We start from the raw sequence: 18,714 nt of genomic DNA on the forward strand, positions 1-18,714 counted from the left end.
ACGTACAAACTCCGTATAGACAGCACCCGTAGTCATGACTGAACTCAGGGCTCTGGCATTGTAAGGCAGCAACTCTACCGCTGCATCACCGTGCTGCCCCGAAGTAGTCAGAATGTTACCAGAACAGAACTAATGTTCTTCAGGCATGAACATCTGTTTTCCTTGATCCATCTGGCACATGCAAGACTCCAGTCTACAGTAATGTGATTAAGGATAAGGGGGGTCTTTTAGGACCGAGATGAGAAAACATTTCTTCACACAGAGAGTGGTGAGTCTGTGGAATTCTCTGCCACAGAAGGTTGTTGAGGCCAGTTCATTGGCTATATTTAAGAGGGAGTTAGATGTGGCCCTTGTGGCTAAAGGGATCAGGGGGTATGGAGAGAAGGCAGGTACAGGTTACTGAGCTGGATGATCAGCCATGATCATATTGAATGGCGGTGCAGGCTTGAAGGGACGAATGGCCTACTCCTGCACCTATTTTCTATGTTTCTACGTTTCTATGTAACACTGGCTCCCTGTACGGTACAGAATCAACTTCAAGCTCCTCCTATTCACGTATAAAGCCCTAAATGGACATTCCCCCCCTACATCAAAAATCTTCTAACCCCCCTCTCTAACTCCAGGTCCCTCAGGTCGGCAGACTTGGGGCTACTCACTATCCCGCGGTCTAGGCTTAAGCTCAGGGGTGACCGCGCTTTTGCGGTTGCAGCTCCTAGACTGTGGAACAGCATCCCTCTCCCCATCAGAACTGCCCCCTCCATCGACTCCTTTAAGTCCAGGCTCAAAACCTATTTCTACTCCCTAGCGTTTGAGGCTCATTGAGGAGGCGCTGTGAACTGTTTGCGTGCTACTGTACGTTTCATTTTTTTCCTTAGTACCTAATCAGATGTACAGCACTTTGGTCAACGTGGGTTGTTTTTAAATGTGCTATACAAATAAAATTGACTTGACTTGACTTGACTTGACTTAACCAATGAATTCTTAACGAGTCAATTCTTAGACTTATGGTGACATGGATGGAGGCCAATTGACTTACTGGGTCCATGTCAGCTCCCAAGAGAAAGAAATGTCCATTAGATCCATGCCTGCTCTCCTTATTTCCCTGCACCTTATTCCCTTTCACACATACCATCACTTCCCCATTGATTCTTCTTATCCATTATCGAACACTACAGGGTAAATTACTGTGACAAATTAACCAACCAATTAGTTACATCAAACCAAAATGGCACACACTGCAATGGTTTAAGAAGAAGTTCACCATCACCTTAGAAAGTTAAGTAGGGATGGTCAATGAATGCGGTTTCTTTCCTGAGATACCCATATCTCATGAGTGTATAAGAACCTGCAGTTTTGGGGAAGTTGGTGACTGTCAGCAACAAAGTCCTATTGATGAAACTTAAAAGCCAACCAATTGCCCTCCTCACCCTTCCCAACCACCAACCCCAACCCCACCTGGTTGTTCCTGTCTGTGGAAGAGGCCTCTGACCCATCCAAAGAAAAATAAGGAATATTCTCTGTTGTCCTGACACAACCTCTCCCCTGCCACTAAACACGATGGAAAAATCATATTAACTTCTCATTCATGCTGTATATTAGTTTCATGTTAAAGCATGGAAACAGGTGCTGTATGCAAGGAACATAATATCCAGGCAATTATTCTTTTAGCACTGATTGTGTAGGCAAACAACTGTCAGTTATGGACACAGAAAATCGTAAAATAAGGGTGGCAGAGTGGCACAGCTGGGAGAGCTGCTGCCTTACTGCCAGAGACCCGGGTTCAATCCTGACCTTGGGTGCTGTCTGTGTGGAGTTTGTACTTTCTCCCTGTGATCACGTGGGTGTAGTCCAGGTGCTCCCGTTTCCTCCCACTTCCACAAAGGCGTGCAGGTTTGTAGGCTAATTGGACTCTAAAATTGCCCCTAGCGTGCAGGGAATGGATGAGAAAATGGGAGATAATGTGGAGCTAGTGTGAACGGGTAATTGATGGTCATCGTGGACTTGGTGGGCTGGAGGGCCCACTTTCATGCTTTAACACTAAATTAAATGCACAATATGAAATATGTTCATTTGATTTTTCCATCATGTTGGTGGTTGGGGAAAGGTTGGCCAGAACAACAGAAAATATTCCATGTTCTTCATTGTACCCATCAGAGACCTTTTACACAGACAGGAATAACCAGTTGGGGTTGGGTTGGTGATAGGGAGGGGTGGAGTAGAGGGGGGCTGTTGATTGACTTTAATGTTTCATCATTAAGACTTTGTCTCTGACAGTCAGCAACTTTCCCCAAACTGCAGGTATCAATGCTTGGCACAAACATTGTGGGCCCAAGTGCCCGTTCCTGTAATGTTCTATGCCCCTCCAGCAACTTTGCTCCCTTGCCACTGCCTCCTTCCTCCTTGCTTCAACTGAACTTGATCATGTAAAAACTTTGGCAACTGTATGACCTTGAGGTGAGTTTCAAATCCTTCTCCTTGATAGATAATTTATCAGTTGTGCAAAAATGCCTGGTTATTCCCCTTCACACCTGATCCTATTATCTTAGTAGTTGCATAACCAAATATCCCAATAAATTCCCTGATGATGCATTCGCTCATCAACTCATTTGTCGCTTATCTACATTTATTTTCCAGCCCCAACAAGATCAAATTTAACATTATTTTTAAATCCTTCGAAGACCTCTGCCTGATCTTGTAGCCTTTCAAGGGCATGGCGGTGACACAGTGGTTCACAGTATCTCTTCTGGTAATAATTTGCAACAACTATTCGTGAATGACAATAGAAATTACTGGATGGTTGTAAAAACCTTTCTGGTTCATTCTGGAAAGAAATGTGTTGTCCTTACCCAGTGTAACTCCAGCACACCAATGAGGTTGACTCAAATGCCCCCTACAATGGCCTGGAAAGCCACTCAGTTCTCACCATCACTATCTCAAGGTAAAGTGAGAATGGACAATACCAAGAATATTGATTTTTCTTATTTTCCCATCTCTCTGACTCACCCACCGTCTGACAAATCTCTCCTTTTCCCTGCAATCTTTCAGCTCAGGTGTTTAATACACACCAGGGAATATTCTTCCAAATACCTTCCCTAAAATCTGTCCTGCAAACATCTCTCTCTGCTTTTCAAAGCGTGGTAACTATTTCCATTTTCCAATCATGAACTGTCTCTGAAGATGTTCTACATTAAAGCATTACCTACATGATATCGCAGTCCTGGGAACACCTGCACCCCTCACATAAAAATACAGATCAATGTATTCCCCCATGGGAAGCAGAATAGGAGTAGGTGAGATACTTGACCCTGTGCCTTTGTGTGTCTCGGAGTTCCTGCAGGAAGTCTTGCAGGCCACCTTTAACCACTTCAGGATCGATGTCTGCCATGTGCTCCTCGCCTCGGGTGGGTGACACAGAGCGGTAAGGTGAGACGGAACGGCTGCGACTGGGAGATCGGGTTTGTGGGACAGGATTGCCCCATCCATCGGTGGTGGTGGTGGTAAATGTGTTGTCAAATCCTAGGGTTTCAAAATACAGAGAGTCCAATTAATCACCGATTCATTGTTCCAGCACTGGAGGAGGCTATTTGGCCTGTCAAGTTCATACTGTCTCCATCTAGAGAGTAATCCAGCTAGTTCCACTTCCATGCCCTCTTCCCACAGCCTGCAAATTATTTTATTTTCTAATAATTTACAGCTCCCTCTTAAATAGTACAAGTAAATCTCCCTCCACTATTCTTTCAGCTACTGAAATCAAAACCCTTCCAAGAGCTGCATAAAAATACCATTCCTCATGTCGCATTTGGTTCATTTGCCAATGATGATCACTTGTTCCTGATCAATATCTCTCTATTCATCTTACCTAGACTTGTCATCATTTTAAATACCTGTTAAATATCTCTGTTACAAGTGGCCCATCAGCTTTTCCACTCTATCCAGGTAAAAAAAAAAAAGTTAATTCCTGGAATTATTCTCATAAATCCCTTCTGCACCCCCTCTAAAGTTTCACATCTTTCCGGAACTGGACACAATATTCCATTAGTGTAAAAACCAGAGTTTTACAAAGGTTCATCATGACTTTGTTAGTGTAGTTTGGGCCTTTTTCTAAAACCCATGATCCTTTATGCTATTATCAACCACTTTCTCAGCCTCTCCTGTCAAATACAGAGAGCTACGCATTGTCACCCCGATCATTCTGGTGTATATCTTTTTAGAATCATGCCCTCTGGCTGATATTGTCTCTTCTCATTCTTCCCACTTCAAATTTCTAAACGTTAAGTTATGCTTGTTCCATGAGCCTGAATATTTCTCCTACCTTCCTCACAGTGTTCCACATCTCTGAATTCTGGGCCAGCTGCAAATGTTGAAACAGTGCCTATTATAGTGTGGAAACCCTTACTCCTGGGAAACCCACTGTACAGTTCATTCAGTCCAAAACACAACTTTTCACACTCACTCTCCATGTTCCCAATTTCTTTTCATGCCACCACTATCCCTTTTATTCCAAGACTTTCACTCTTGATCTTGCCCCTAATCTGGCACTTTACCAATTGTCTTTAATTTCGATAATCTGGTATCGGATTGTTCAGAAATCCCGATGGTTTTGAATTTGGTCTGTCTGGGCTTACTCTGTTTCTTACTCTTCCTTAAAATCACCAGAGCCCTATTTCCATGCACCCTTCAAACTGACCAGTGCCCTGTTCCCATACCCCAGTTAAATTCCCAAATTCCATTTAAACTTACTGGCTTCATATGGAAAATAAAATTATAACATCTAAAATAAAACACATTAAAAGTGTGCGGTTACATTAATAGGAGGCATATCCAAAAGTCCATCAAAATCCCAGGGGTACCAGTTTTAAGAATTGTACTGTATGTATACCACATCAACTACACTTCTCTCACCGACACTTTCTGGTATTTGTTAGTGAGACATAATCTGCTTTCAACAACTCCAAGGTATCACAAAATGCTGGAGTAACTCAGCGGGCCGGGCAGCATCTCAGGAGAGAAGGAATGGGTGACGTTTCGGGTCAAGACCCTTCTTCAGACTGATCACTCCATGTTGGTTTTCTCTTAATTGATCCATGCATCCAAATAATTCTAATTTTCCCACTGATTATTCTTTCCAGTTTTCCACACCACCAAAGTTAAACTCTTTGCTCTGTACAGGGTTTATTCCCGCACCTTTTTTTGAACAAGGATGCAACATTTGCAATGTTCCAGTTTCTAAGTGCCACCCCTAGTCCCCTAACAACACGACAGGCAAGAACATCATTAGATCTGTCAAGCCTGCACTGTCCTCCTGGTGGCAGGGATCATGAGTAGGCAAACATGGGTCCAGTAATAAGCAAACTTACAAACAACAGGGATGATCAGGTAAACTGAAATGTGCAATTTGGCTCTTGGTACCTCTGATGGGAGAGTGAGGTCTCCGTGGAGATGGGCTACGGCCAGAACGTCCAATTCCTAGGGTTCTCCGCAGTGTAGAGTGTAAGCTATCCAACCTGAACTCTACATCCCTCTTGGCAGCCTCCACCTTGGCCAATTCAGCTTCGAGACCGGTGACGTGCCCTTCCATGGCATGAATCTTCAATGTCAGCTCGTCTGCTTCCTCCTGCGCTTGTTGCAGCTTCTTTTCCAGGTTGCGGTTGTTGTCTAGGAACTTCTTCTCGTTCAAATGGAAATTCTCCAACTGTTCAAGAAGTTCCTTCTCGTGTCCATGAAACATATTTTCCACCTCTACTATCTTCTTTTGAAGGGCAGCAATCTGCAAAAAGCAAACAATGTATAGAGCTTGTCAGTGTCGGTGGACAAACTGACACAGTCGGCAGTGAGGCTGATTGGTCACTTCTATTGCGATAATGAATTAATCAGATAAGTTGATCCTATCCTATCCTGAAGTTGCAGCCCTCACACTGACTGAAATGGCCTGAATGTGAACATTCACTAGATGACTGTTTTTGACCTCTTGGGAAAGGAGTAAGGCAAGGGTGAAATTAGTAATACTGATCTGTTATTACAAAGTAATCAAACTACTTTCTATTCTTCTGTTAAGATTATGCAATGAAGCCAATTCCAAGACTTCTAACCCAGAAAATTGAGATAAACTGATTGAATGAAATTGATCGCAGAGCATATTTTTGTAAAAACCTAAAATATTATGTACGCAATAGAGTTAGCCATCTGTTATGCAAGTCAGTACTGCTTTTACCATTGTCAAGAAATTTATCTCCTTCTCAAAACTTTATCTTTCTTGTGACTATAATTTATATACATGTAGACTGGGGAATTTAAATTAGTATTAGCATTGCAGGGGGTGAATTTCTGCAAAGTTTACAAGCTGTATTTCTGGATCAGAATGCTGAAAAATTAACTGGGGAATAGGCAGTTTTAGATCTAATTTTGTTCAATGGTTAATTAATAAATTTGTTGCAAAACTGCCTCATGTGAAGACTGACCACAAGGTAATACAATGTTACATTGTTTTAAAATACTGTAGCTCAATTCAAAATCAGTTTCCAATCTAAACAAACTTTGAAGGTTTGAGGGATGGGTGGCTAGGGTAAACATGGGAACGAGACTGACAGTGGAAAGATAAAGGACAACATTTGAAGAAATAATTCATGATTTGCAACAAATATCGAGGCAAAAAGGCACAACAGAGAAAACAGATTCCATGTGAAATCAAACATAATATTAAATTCAACGAAAAGGTTCTACAAACTATCCAGAAAAAGCAGTAAGATTGACGACTGGGAATGTTTTATAACTCAATGTAGGCAGACTGGGAATTGATAAAGAAAGGCAAAACTGAATATCAGAGTAAACTAATAAGAAACAGAAAAACAGATTGTAAGAGATTCAACATGTAGAAGGCAAATGTGAGTCTCTCACATACATATATTAATTTCAATGGGACATATGAAAAGATGCAAGGAATTAAATAAAAACTTTATATCCATCGTCATGGAAGAATACACAAACCTCCCAGAATACAGGAGAGTCAAATGTTCAGTGTGAATGAGGATGTAAAAGAGAACAGATCTAGGAACATTGCTCTGCGAGAGCTTTAAGACTGATAAATCCCAAGGCCCTGTTGGTCTACATTCTAAAGTTTTAAAAGAAGTGGCTCTGGAGATAGTGGATACTCTGGATATCATCTTCTAAAATTCTGCAGATTCAGTAACAGTTCTTGTACATTGGAACATGATCCAAAATACATCAGAAATATGATCCAAAATATTTAAGAAAGAAGGATGAGAGAAAACAGGGAACAAAAAATTTGTAGGTAGAAAGTGGTGGTTGGAAAAATGTTGGAATCTAAAACAGAGAATGTAAGATAATTTAGAAAATATAATAGAATTGGGCAGAATCAATGTGGATTTATGAAAAGGAAACCATGTTCAACTAAGTCTAGAGCTCTTTGAAGATTTGTCTAATGGAATGGATGATGGGAAAGAATTGCAGGATTGGTCGCCCAGCTGTAGGAAGGATGTCATGAACTTGGAAAGGGTGCAGAAAATAATCACCAGGATGTTATTGAAACATGCGGGTTAGAGTTAAAGGGAGAGCTGAAAAGGCTGGGATTTTTTTTGGAGTGTAGGAGGCTGAGTAGTGTCCTTATTGAAGTATACAAAATCATGAGGGGCATTGATAAAATGAATGTTCATAGTCTTCTTCCCAGGTTAGAAGATCCTAAAACTATGTGACATAGGCTTAAGATGAGTGGGGGGAGATTTACGAGGGACTCAGAGTATAGGCTGCATCTGGAACGAGCTGCCAGAGGAATCTATAGCAGCAGATGCAATTACAACATCCAAAAGACATTTGAACAGATAATAGATAGGAAGAGTTCAGAGGGAAATGGGTCAAATGACTCTGAAGAAGGATCCCACCCCAAAATATTACTTATCCATTTTCTCCAGAGATGCTGCCCGACCCACAGAATTATTCCAGCATTTTGTGTCTATCTTTAATGCCAACTTTGTTGGCATGGACGTTGGGTCACAGGGCCTGTTTCCACACTGTATAACTCTATAACACTCCCCATGAGGGAGGGTAGTGGGCAGCTTCAAATCTGACAACAAACTGTTCCAACAACTGCTTAAATTAACAGGAATGCTTTATTTTAGCAGGTAGGTGTTGAGATATTCATTCCATGGATACCTGTGTGCTATTACTATTGACTATTAACATCTCTAGCTAAGGTGCAACAGGACCCACAGCAATACCAGCAGATGCCATGTGCGCAACACTTATCTCTGCACAATAAATTACGTGATTTACCGCAAATAAGGTCATATTTCAACAGGGTCATTTATAACAAGAAAAAAATAAAATAATTGGCAATGAAATCCTAATGTTTTTCAGTAAAATTATACTCCCTTTTACGACCTAATGTACAGCTTTCAAACTCAAAGTGCTACATTTCAGTATGCCCGGTAGTACTGAAGTATAGCTGCTGAGAGGCAGTGTCTCTCGCCTTTGAGTCCACAGACAGAGTTCACATTGTGGTAGATGACCCAAAACGCTCTTGTTCGATGTGTTCTCTAGTTGAGCCAATTGAGGATGCAACCTGGGACTGAGCTGCTGAAAGACTCTACGTCTCAGAGGTCTGGCTCCCAGTGTCTTCACTCTTCACAGCTGCAGGTCCCTGCCCAGTGCTTTGCTCACACTGAAGAGATGCACGAGCTGGGGAATGTTTTGCAGAAGCGTTGTGTACCTTTACCTGGGTGGAAGAGCATGACACACATACATCCTTCTGCTGATGCAGGGAAGATCCTGATAAATAATATTGCTCCTGCTTTTGATTCAAAAGCTGTGTTTAGAAGTCGTGTTTTTAGATTACACACCAATCCCACTAACCTTCCAATATAAATTGATGAAGGTTCTACGTTTTCACAACAGATGTTAAATGTCATTCCTATCTGCATACTTTGGTGCACTGAAATATTTCACAGAGCTATTCAAAGAATGACCACATTCAGAGCAGCTTAACAAAAGCCTCCACAGCCAACACATCATTCTCTGACATTTCTGCCACCTCTAACCCACCACTAGATATATCTTTCCGCCCTCAGCCCTTTCTGCTTTCTGTAAAGACCATTTCCTCTAAGTCGTTGGTTCATTCATCCCTTCCCACTCAAACCCCTCCCTCCCCAGGTACTTTCTGATGCAACCACAGGAGATGTAACACCTGCCCCTACACTTCCTCCCTCATCTCCATCTAGGGCCTCCTATCTCTCCCTATCCCCCCCTCTCCTGTCCCCTTCCACCTATATCCTTTCCACTGGTTTTACATTTCACCCTTCTTCGCTCCTTACCTGCCACCCTTTTGATTTATTTTCTTCTCTCGCTCTTATCCACTATTTGCCAATCAAATATTCCTCCCCTGTATCCATCTATCACTTATCAGACTTTGCCTTGCCCCCACCTCTTTTTCACCTTTCGCCCCCCCCATTTCAATCAGTCTGAAGAAGGGTCCTGGCTCAAAACATCGCCTATCCATTCCCTCCGCAGATGCTGCCTGACCCGCTGAGTTCTTCCACGACATTGTGTTTTACTCAAGATTCCAGCATCTGCAGTTTCTTGTGTCTACAACAAAAGGCATATTTGATTTGAATAAAGTTCGTACAAGGCTTTGTTTTTATTAATTAACGATCCCACCTCTTTGCGAGCTGTTTCACGGCCTACTTCTGCTTCTGTCATTTTTTTCTTCAGGCAAAGAGATTCCCGCCTGCTCTCCTCGCCACGCTGTTCGTCTAATATGATGCGGGATTGCAGCTCTGCCACTTCCTTGTTCTTCTTCGCATTCTCGTTATCCAACATCTTTACCTGGGTAAACAGTAAAGTTAACAACACAGGGATCAGCAAAGGGCAGATATGGAAGCAGGTTTTTGAGCAAGTTCCTGCCACATCAAGATATTTACATTGCAGAATTTATAGAAACCAGCATCAAGCCCATCACACTCACTTATACCACAGATCAAATCTTGGGCAATATACCTCACTATGGATTCCATCTCATGTCCAATGGGAACATTCCCTTCAAATATCTCCTGCTGCATAAACATGAACAAACAAGGCTGTAAATTATTTAGGAAAGACACAAAATGCTGGAGTAATTCAGCAAATTAGGCAGTATCCCGGGAGAACATAGAAGGGTGATGTTGTGGGTTGAGACCCTTCTTCAGACTGAAGAAAGATCTTAACCCGAAACATCACCTCGTACTAAACCAAGCGTTGTGAATCAAACGGGTTTTATTAAAGAAACAGTGGTTGAACACAGGCGCGCTTAGTTTGCAGAACAGTTAGATGCTTGTTGCTGTTGAGAGGAGCACCACATGTCTGTCCACTCGTGGGCTCGAGCTGAGCTTCTCATCTTCAACTGTCAACCGTCATCTCCAACTGTCAACTCTCATCTCCAACTGTCAACTGTCAACTCTCTGACACATGATCGTTCCAGTTCTGGTGACAAAGGTTCGATCAGTAAATGGCTTGACCCCCAGGTGGCGCCACAACCTATCCATGTCCTCCAGGGATGCTGCCTGACCTGCTGTTACTCCAGCATTTTGTGTCTTTCCTTGGTAAACCAGCATTTGCCATTCCTTGTTTCTGCAAATTATTTATCCTTCTGCATCTACTATCTGAACCTGTCACGATGTTCTCTCAAGATATTAAATGAAGTTCCAGATCCTTTACAAATATTGCTCTCCTATTAACCATGTCGCGTGGAGCATTTGGGACAGTTTTCTACAAAGAAATTTGGGGAGTATCTGATGGACATATATAAAATGATAAGAAGGTCCAGACAACATGAATGAAGGGAGAACTCAAAAGATATAAATCACGGGTATAAAATATAGGGGAAGAGAATTAAGAATGTAATGAGGAAAAATGATCAAGGGATGCTTTATTTCAGCAGCTAGGTGCTGAGATATTCATTCTGTGGATGGCTCAGTGGTGACACTAATGGCTGATTTCCATTAACAGCTTCACCAGCTACAAGGTTCACATATATAACAGCAGCTGCCACATGTGTGATGCTTATCTCCGCAGAATGATAAAAGAGACAATGTAATGAATGATATCTAAACACTGCTAGTATTCAGGGTTATTCATAAAAGAAATATAAAATTACAGGCATCAAAATCCAGGTGTTTTCAGTAAAATTATGCACCTTAGTACTTTTCCTTTCACCATCATATATGTGGTGAAAGTCCTCATCTTCGTGGCTGAAGAGAATTAGAAGTGACATCCAGAGAAAATGACTGTGACATGGAATTTAGTTGGAGTCTGGAACATACTGCCCACAGATGTGATAGAGACAGGTTCCATTGTACCCTTCAAAAATGAATGGAAGTGGAGTTGGACAGGGACTTGCTGTGGTTGAAAGCTAGTATGAATATGGTTGGTCAAATGGCCTCCTTTTTCTGTGATCATTTTATGATTCTATGTTGTAAGATTCTCTGCAGGGCAAGGATTAAGTAAATCTGATCCATAGTCCTTTATTAAAATTGACAATTTAGAAGACTAAAGCATTGTCAAGTCAAGTCAAGTCAATTTTATTTGTATAGCACATTTAAAAACAACCCACGTTGACCAAAGTGCTGCACATCTGATTAGGAAATAAAAAGGAAACAACATACAGTGGCAGGTGACCTAACAATGACTGTGCCAAAATAAGTTCAATCAATTCCAGAGTGCAGTTATGAAGACTGATTAGGGCTGCAATTAATTCAACTTTAATTTATTTCACAACCTCTCTGATCACAGGTTGTACCCATGCATTTGATTTTTCTTATGACATGTAGTCAGAGAATGCGGGGGCTACTCGGAGTTAATGTTTCAGGTCAATGACCCTTCTTCAGTCACCATGAAAGGTCATCAAGCTGAAATGTTAAGGTCATAAGTGATAGGAACAGAATTAGGCCATTCGACCCATCAAGTCTATTCCGCCATTCAATCATGGCTGATCTATCTCACCCCCTAACCCCATTTTCCTACCTTCTCCCCATAACCCCTGAAGACCGTACTGATCATCTATCTCTGCCTTAAAAATATTCATTGACTTGGCCTCCCCAGCCTTCTATGGCAAAGAATTCCACAGATTCACCACCCCCGGTTACTTCTTCCACACGTGCTGCCTCATATGATGAGTATCCCTGCACTTTGTTTTTCACTCACGATTCCCACATCTTCAGTCTCTTAAACCCCATTGTTTTGTTTTCCAGTATTTGCAGGGTTTTTTTCTTTTCAATTGTTTGCAGTCTCCTTCTCTCACCTGTCGCCGAAGTTCCTGCAATTCTCGTCGTGCGTCCAGCCTGGATTTTTCCACTTCCCTGAGATTTGTGTGAAGTTCTCTTGCCTCGTTCTGAAACGCAGTTTTGGCTTCTTCCAAGATGTTGATCTTCTGCTCCTTCTCCTCGTTTGTTCTCTTTAAACTAGCCACAGAGATACCAGATCAGTTCTTATTAATCAGACACATAACGAAAGTATCAAATCAAATTTTGGGAAACAGAGCTTGTAGTTTGGTTAATTGTGTCTGGTTAGGGTACAGCACAAGCAATGTTTAGGGTATAGTTCTGGGAAGGGTTTGATGACTTTTTTTTTGTCTCTTTAAGTACTGTGTTTAAGGTACAGTTTTAGCAGTGCATTCAAGGTATAGGTTTGTCACAGTTTTGTCACTATATTCAGGATGCAGTTGTGTCATTGTATTCAGAACAAAAGATTGCAAGGCATAACAGCTATGGATGAATGCAGCACATGCATGGAGTACGGTTTTTAAAGCATACTTATGGGATGGTGCAGCACACTTGCTAACAGCATTGGTTTGGCCAGGTATGCATTTGGGAAGTGGATTAGCATTTTGACTGCAACATCCAAACACACAATACCTGATTCTCTCACTCTCAATCTTTTTGATGTTATTCCTGAGCTCCTCATTGGAGTTCTGGATGGCCTCCTTCTCTCGGACTTCATCGTTGAGAACACGTTTGAGCTCCAGGTTCTCTTTGCGCTGCACCTCCTGACCCTCCTCGTTCTCTCGGACCTTCCTGTGAGCTTCGATGAGGTCTCGGCGAGTACCATCTCTAGCATCCTCCACCATGCGGAGCTGTGTCTTCAACTCCTCCACCTGTTCACAGTTAGAAGAGGGAAATGCACCTTCCATTATCAACCAGACAATAGACAATAGGTGCAGGAGGAGGCCATTCGGCCCTTCGAGCCAGCACCGCCATTCAATGTGATCATGGCTGATCATTCTCAATCAGTACCCCATTCCTGCATTTTCCCCATACCCCCTGACTCCACTATCCTTAAGAGCGCTATCCAGCTCTCTCTTGAATGCATGCAGAGAATTGGCCTCCACTGCCTTCTGAGGCAGAGAATTCCACAGATGCAAAGCCTTCAAAGGGCAAGAACTGAAGCATATGGGAAACACGAGATAACCAGTGAATAGCATCACTGAAACCAATCAGTTTGAATATTATGGGGTAATTTGCACATGCAAACAAAGTTGGAAGAAAAAGCAATAGTTTTCAACATTAATTAGCTTTAACATTCATGTGTGTTGTCAAACAAAATTCAATACAAAGGTTGCTGAGGAGATTTTAAAACAAATGATCAAACGTTTAGCATATAAGCCATGTTTTAACAAGTAATGACACGGTAGAGACAAAACCCGTTTCACAAGATAAAATGATTTCTAAATTAGATAGGAGTAAAACTATGGACAACACTGGGCTATGGAAACGGGTCTATGAAGGAAAAGACAACAGGTAAAATGGCAGAGAGAATGAATCACTGTGTCAGTGGTAAGCTGCGCTAAAGCAGATGGCGGGGATGCAATAATTGAAACTGAATTGGCAACCCCAGGTGAGGAACCTGAAAATAAACAATAGACAATAGGTGCAGGAGTAGGCCATTCTGCCCTTCGAGCCAGCACCACCATTCAATGTGATCATGGCTGAAAAGAAAGATAGATTGTGCAGAAAAGAATACTAAGAGTGGTCTTTTTAAGGACAGGAAAAGTGATGAATTTGAGAAAAAACAGCAAGAAAAAGAGGTGAAGAAATGGTGGTTGTGAGAATACAATCAGGAGACTTCACAGATGAAACTAGTCGATGAAGGCTGTGCAGATGTAGATGGGGAGGAAACAGCCCAGAATTGTGGATGGATTTGGGCTGGATGCCGGGACAGAGTTAATAATCCATAGGCAGGAAGATTGTTGCAATGGTCTCTGCAGTCAGTGTATCTGATCATGACTACTAATAAACCCAGAAAGACCTCCTTGTCAAGAATCACAGGATGTCTGTGAATGTGGGAGCAACAGATCAAACATAGAAACATAGAAAAATGGGTGCAGGAGTAAGCCCTTCTTTTTTTAATTTTTAATTAAATTTTTTATTTTTACAAAAGGCCATTCGGCCCTTCGAGCCAGCACCGCCATTCAATATGATCACGGCTGATCATCTAAAATCAGTACCCCGTTTCTGCTTTTTCCCCCATATCCCTTGATTCCTTTAGCCCTAAGAGCTGACGAGGGAGTGCAATTTGCAGAGAATTTTCACATACTCCGAAGCTAATTGAGGGCCTGAGTCTAGATCTGGCATTCTACTAAATGTCGGCATCGTGTAAACATGTTGACATTGTTTGGAGAACAAAGGGGGCAATCAGGGGCCATCCAGCATTGGGAATGAAATCAAGAGATTGGTGGAGGGTGACTGGATGACAATGGCTGCAGACAGGGTGTTGAGTATTAGTAACAATGAGTGCGTTAAGTCCCAGGCAGAAAGTGAAGTTAGAAGAAACTTGTCAGGTGAACCTGAGCTGAGACTGAGATGAAGCAATGATCAGAGGTGGTTCTCCTGGCAACGGTGATTCTGGATTGGTGGGGACAGGGAGGGTATACAGTAAATGTAGTCATCCAAAGAAATCCAAAAGACAATTTTGGCCTGGTGCAGATTTGAGCAAAATATTAATTATCCACATGGCTGACATGGATATTTTGCTAAAGGGGAATGCAGGGTTTAGGGGCTTAGAAAGGAAAGTGGAGTTGAAATGCATGACCAGTCAGATATGTTTTAACAGCAGAGCGGGCAGTGCGACCCTTTCCTCCTCCTGTTCCTATGTTCCAATCATGAGATTTCAGCACCTGGAGGTCGATCCGACACGACAGAACTTTATTTATCCCAGGAGGGAAATTGATCTGCCAACAGTCATAAAACATAAGGTACATGAAATCAAAGTGACGAGTAGAAAGGATTGAGGAGGTGCAAATATTGAGGAGGGGGTGGGGAAGGAGAGAGGGGAGTCAGTCTACCCCACGACAGAAGGGGGAGTAGTTGTACAGTTTGATAGCCAAGGGAAAAAGGATCTCCTGTGGGATTGTGTACTGCATCTTGGTGGAACCAGTCTGTTGCTGAAGGTGTTCCTTAGGTTGACCAGTGTGTCATGGAGGGGATGCTCCGCAGTTTGAGGAGCATCCTCCCCTCCAAGACCACCTCCAATGAATCTAACTCCGCCCCCAGGACGGAGCCAGCCTTCCTGATGAGCTTGTTAATCCTGTTGGCGTTCGCGGCCTTCGCCATGCTGCCCAGAACATGACAGTGAAGAAGATGGCACTGGCCACCACCGATTAGTAGAACATCTGCAGCATCTTATTGCAGACGTTGAAGGAGCAGAGCCTTCTCAAAATGTACAGCTGGTTCTGTCCCTTCTTGTACAGAGCCTCAGCATACCTGGACCAGTCTATAGATTATAGACCTCCCGGTCCATAAAGCACTGAAGGTCTATAATCCATGTACGAGCTAAAGATCATGAAGAAATATCAGAAAAGCTTCAGTGCATCACCAGAGGTAGTGCCAATTAAATCTAATCAATGTTGATTGGTAAGGTTCAATTTAATTGCATTTTAAATGTTTTCATTTCTTCTTCCAAGAACTCTTGGAGATACCATCACTAAGGTCAAACCTTTCTGATTTCTAGGAAGGACTGCTGTACATAACTGGGAGATGAGTCTGGCACTCTGCAGAGCAGAGACCGAACATATCGTAAGCAGCTTGCATCCAGAATATGCAACCTCTGAAGAGAATCAACACTAAGTCAAAATAACCTAAATTGCTAGCAAGTTTTAGTGTAGACCTTGGTCCTAACCCCGATCATTTCATTCCCCTGTGAATGGCATCGGATAACACGAGGCCATGACATGCCCTCTGATTTGCCTGGGAAACATGTGATCCCAGATCCTCGTGACCTATGACCAAACTCAGAACTGTACCTCCAACCTTTCTTTGAACATGCTTCCTATTCCTGCAAAAGCCTCATATTCCCGAGTCAATAAACACACATCCCCTCCATTGTTACAATAGCCTGACAACTCAAATAGACATCTCTGGAGCAGCTGCAAGCACTTTTCCACATTTATAAAATAAATACCATGTTCTCGGATTATTCCCAGTGTGAACGGAGCTATAAAAACTTTATTGTTCCTTCTAAGATAAGCAGGGACTTGGCTGGCGCCATGGAGATCTGGTTTTGTGGGTGGAAATAGGAATATTTTACTTGAACAATCGGTCATATAATAAACTAATAAAAAGTAAACAAAAGGATTAACTTGAGCACTTAGTCTATAAGGGAACGTACATAAACAAATTTAATTGCCAATGAGAAATCTGTCATTTGTGTGGTCCATACATCAGTCTCAGAGGCTGGTGAAACTGCCAACAAAAATAATCGGTCATGGTTTAACGGATTTGTTTTGCTTTTTATTCAGTTCCAACCATTTTAACCATTTCAAGGGGATTTATAGTCACTTTGACTACTCATGGATAACATGTTTGCACAGGAATCCTGACTCTCTATGCTTATCCTTTATAACAAAATGCAGTTCCAAGATGATTTATGCATTAAAAATATTTGACTAGAAAGACTGAAGATAGGATTGGGCAATCTGCCTTGTCAATCTCTGAAGAGGAGTCCAACATGGAATGGGACTAAGTTTATGGATTTGGATTTACTTGCACTAAAATTCACGCATGTCTGGGTTACTCTGCGTTTTGGTGGATTTCAAGGATCAACATGTCTTAGAAGATGCATATTGACAATTGGCAGAGGATACTCAGAACTTTAGATCTACAATCTCCCCCTCAAATCAGGCAAGTAATTGTTGATGAGATGGTGGTGGATAGTTTACGTGGAAGCATGCTCCTTCCTGTTGCTACTAACACAGGGCTTCTATGTACTCCAAACACAGAGGCCAAAGTATTTCCATATCATCCCTAATGCACCATCTCCTCTTTGAGCAGTCATGGACTAAGTGTCCACAGAAGTTAGTGAGTATGTTATACATCTTCAGGGAAGCTTTGAGCACATTCTTGAATCTTTTTCTCTTTCTACCTGATAACTTCCTCCCTTGATAAGTGGACAGAGTTAATGTTTGTTTCAGAAGTCTGTGTTGGTCATATGAGCAGTGTGGTTTGTCCAACATGGTTGGCTGAGAGTAACTAGGGCCTCAATGCTGGGGACATTGACCCCGTAGAGGAAGCTAGTATTGGTTCACTTATGCTTCCAGTAAATTTTGTGCATTTTGGAGGTACAGCTTCGGTGGAATTTTTCCCGGACCTTGAGATGCCTGGTCCTGGTAGTTCCAAGGTTACTACTGAGCATAAAAACAGCAAATGGCATTGAACATTACAATTACTAACCATGGCACAATGGCACAGTGGTAGAGTTGCTGCCTTACAGGCCAGAGACCTGGGTTCGATCCTGACTATTGTTCCTGTCTGTACAGAGTTTGTACATTCTCCCCATGGGTTTTGCTCCGGTTTCCACCCACACTACAGGTTTGTAGGTTAATTGGCTTCGGCAAAAGATTGTAAATTGTCCCTAGTGTGTAGGATAGTGTGTAGGATAATGATAGTGTGTGAGGACCGCTGGTTAGTGCGGACTCAGTGGGCCGAAGGGCCTGTTTCCGAGCAGTACCTCTAAACTAAACTAACCAATCGAAGCTAAACCTGCAGTTCGTTCCAGAAAGGAAAATAAGGAGACATCTAGCTTTGGTAAGATCTTTGTACTGCTTGTTGAATGGAGCAGATCCATAACTGGAAATGTGGGAGCATGGAGGTTTCTGAGGGGGACATTTAACTGTCCATCTGCTCATCTTCTACAAAGTGGGCATAAAGTCACACCTCTCATCAAATTCACTGTGAAACAGGGGAGCAGTGCTGCCGGAGCTCACAGGAGCGCCGCTCCGGCACCTCTCTAAAAAAAAAAACTAAATAAACAGCGGGGAATTTTAACTAGCAGGGAATTTAACAGCGGCAGCTCCGGCACCTAAAAGATTAGCACCGCAACACTGCTGTCAAACTACTTAAAGCTTCTGATTAAAGGCTTCCCTACCATCCTTTCTTCATAATTATAACACCTTAATGAATCTCAACCAATTTTTGCCCAATGCTTTTATAACCTTCTTGCAATGGACTCTTTGGGAAGATGAAATATCCCAACCACTAATATGTTGGAAGAGGGATACTTTGTCTTGCATTTTTTACATTTTGTTACAAATCCAAGGGTTTGCTAATTGTTTTGTGATTTGTACTTCAATATCCTGTTACACTGAATCATTTATATCACTTCTCATCAAAATTGTTCTCTTCCTCAACTCTGCGAACATGTTTTCATTAAAACATTCAACACTATATGTTACTTCCGCAC

At 42.2% G+C, this 18,714-nt stretch overlaps 2 protein-coding genes across 2 annotated transcripts in view; both read right to left on the reverse strand.

Annotated features, from left to right (window-relative positions):
- Positions 1 to 13,171, reverse strand: part of LOC144599066 (uncharacterized) — a 34,723-nt gene extending 21,552 nt beyond the window's left edge. The window contains exons 1-5 of the mRNA XM_078409790.1: positions 12,897 to 13,171; positions 12,284 to 12,443; positions 9,667 to 9,834; positions 5,410 to 5,767; positions 3,305 to 3,516 (exon numbers count right to left, since the gene is read on the reverse strand). Coding sequence (XP_078265916.1) covers positions 3,305 to 3,516; positions 5,410 to 5,767; positions 9,667 to 9,834; positions 12,284 to 12,443; positions 12,897 to 13,171 — 1,173 coding nt within the window. The remainder of the gene's footprint in view (positions 1 to 3,304; positions 3,517 to 5,409; positions 5,768 to 9,666; positions 9,835 to 12,283; positions 12,444 to 12,896) is intronic.
- A 3,531-nt stretch (positions 13,172 to 16,702) lies between these two features.
- The window catches only part of LOC144599067 (uncharacterized), a 227,982-nt gene continuing 225,970 nt past the window's right edge, over positions 16,703 to 18,714 (reverse strand). Inside the window, exon 37 of the mRNA XM_078409791.1 lies at positions 16,703 to 16,718. Within this exon, the coding sequence (XP_078265917.1) occupies positions 16,703 to 16,718 (16 nt within the window). The remainder of the gene's footprint in view (positions 16,719 to 18,714) is intronic.

Source organism: Rhinoraja longicauda, chromosome 13 (genome assembly GCF_053455715.1).
Source record: "Rhinoraja longicauda isolate Sanriku21f chromosome 13, sRhiLon1.1, whole genome shotgun sequence".
In the NCBI taxonomy this organism is placed as follows: Eukaryota; Metazoa; Chordata; class Chondrichthyes; order Rajiformes; family Arhynchobatidae; genus Rhinoraja; species Rhinoraja longicauda.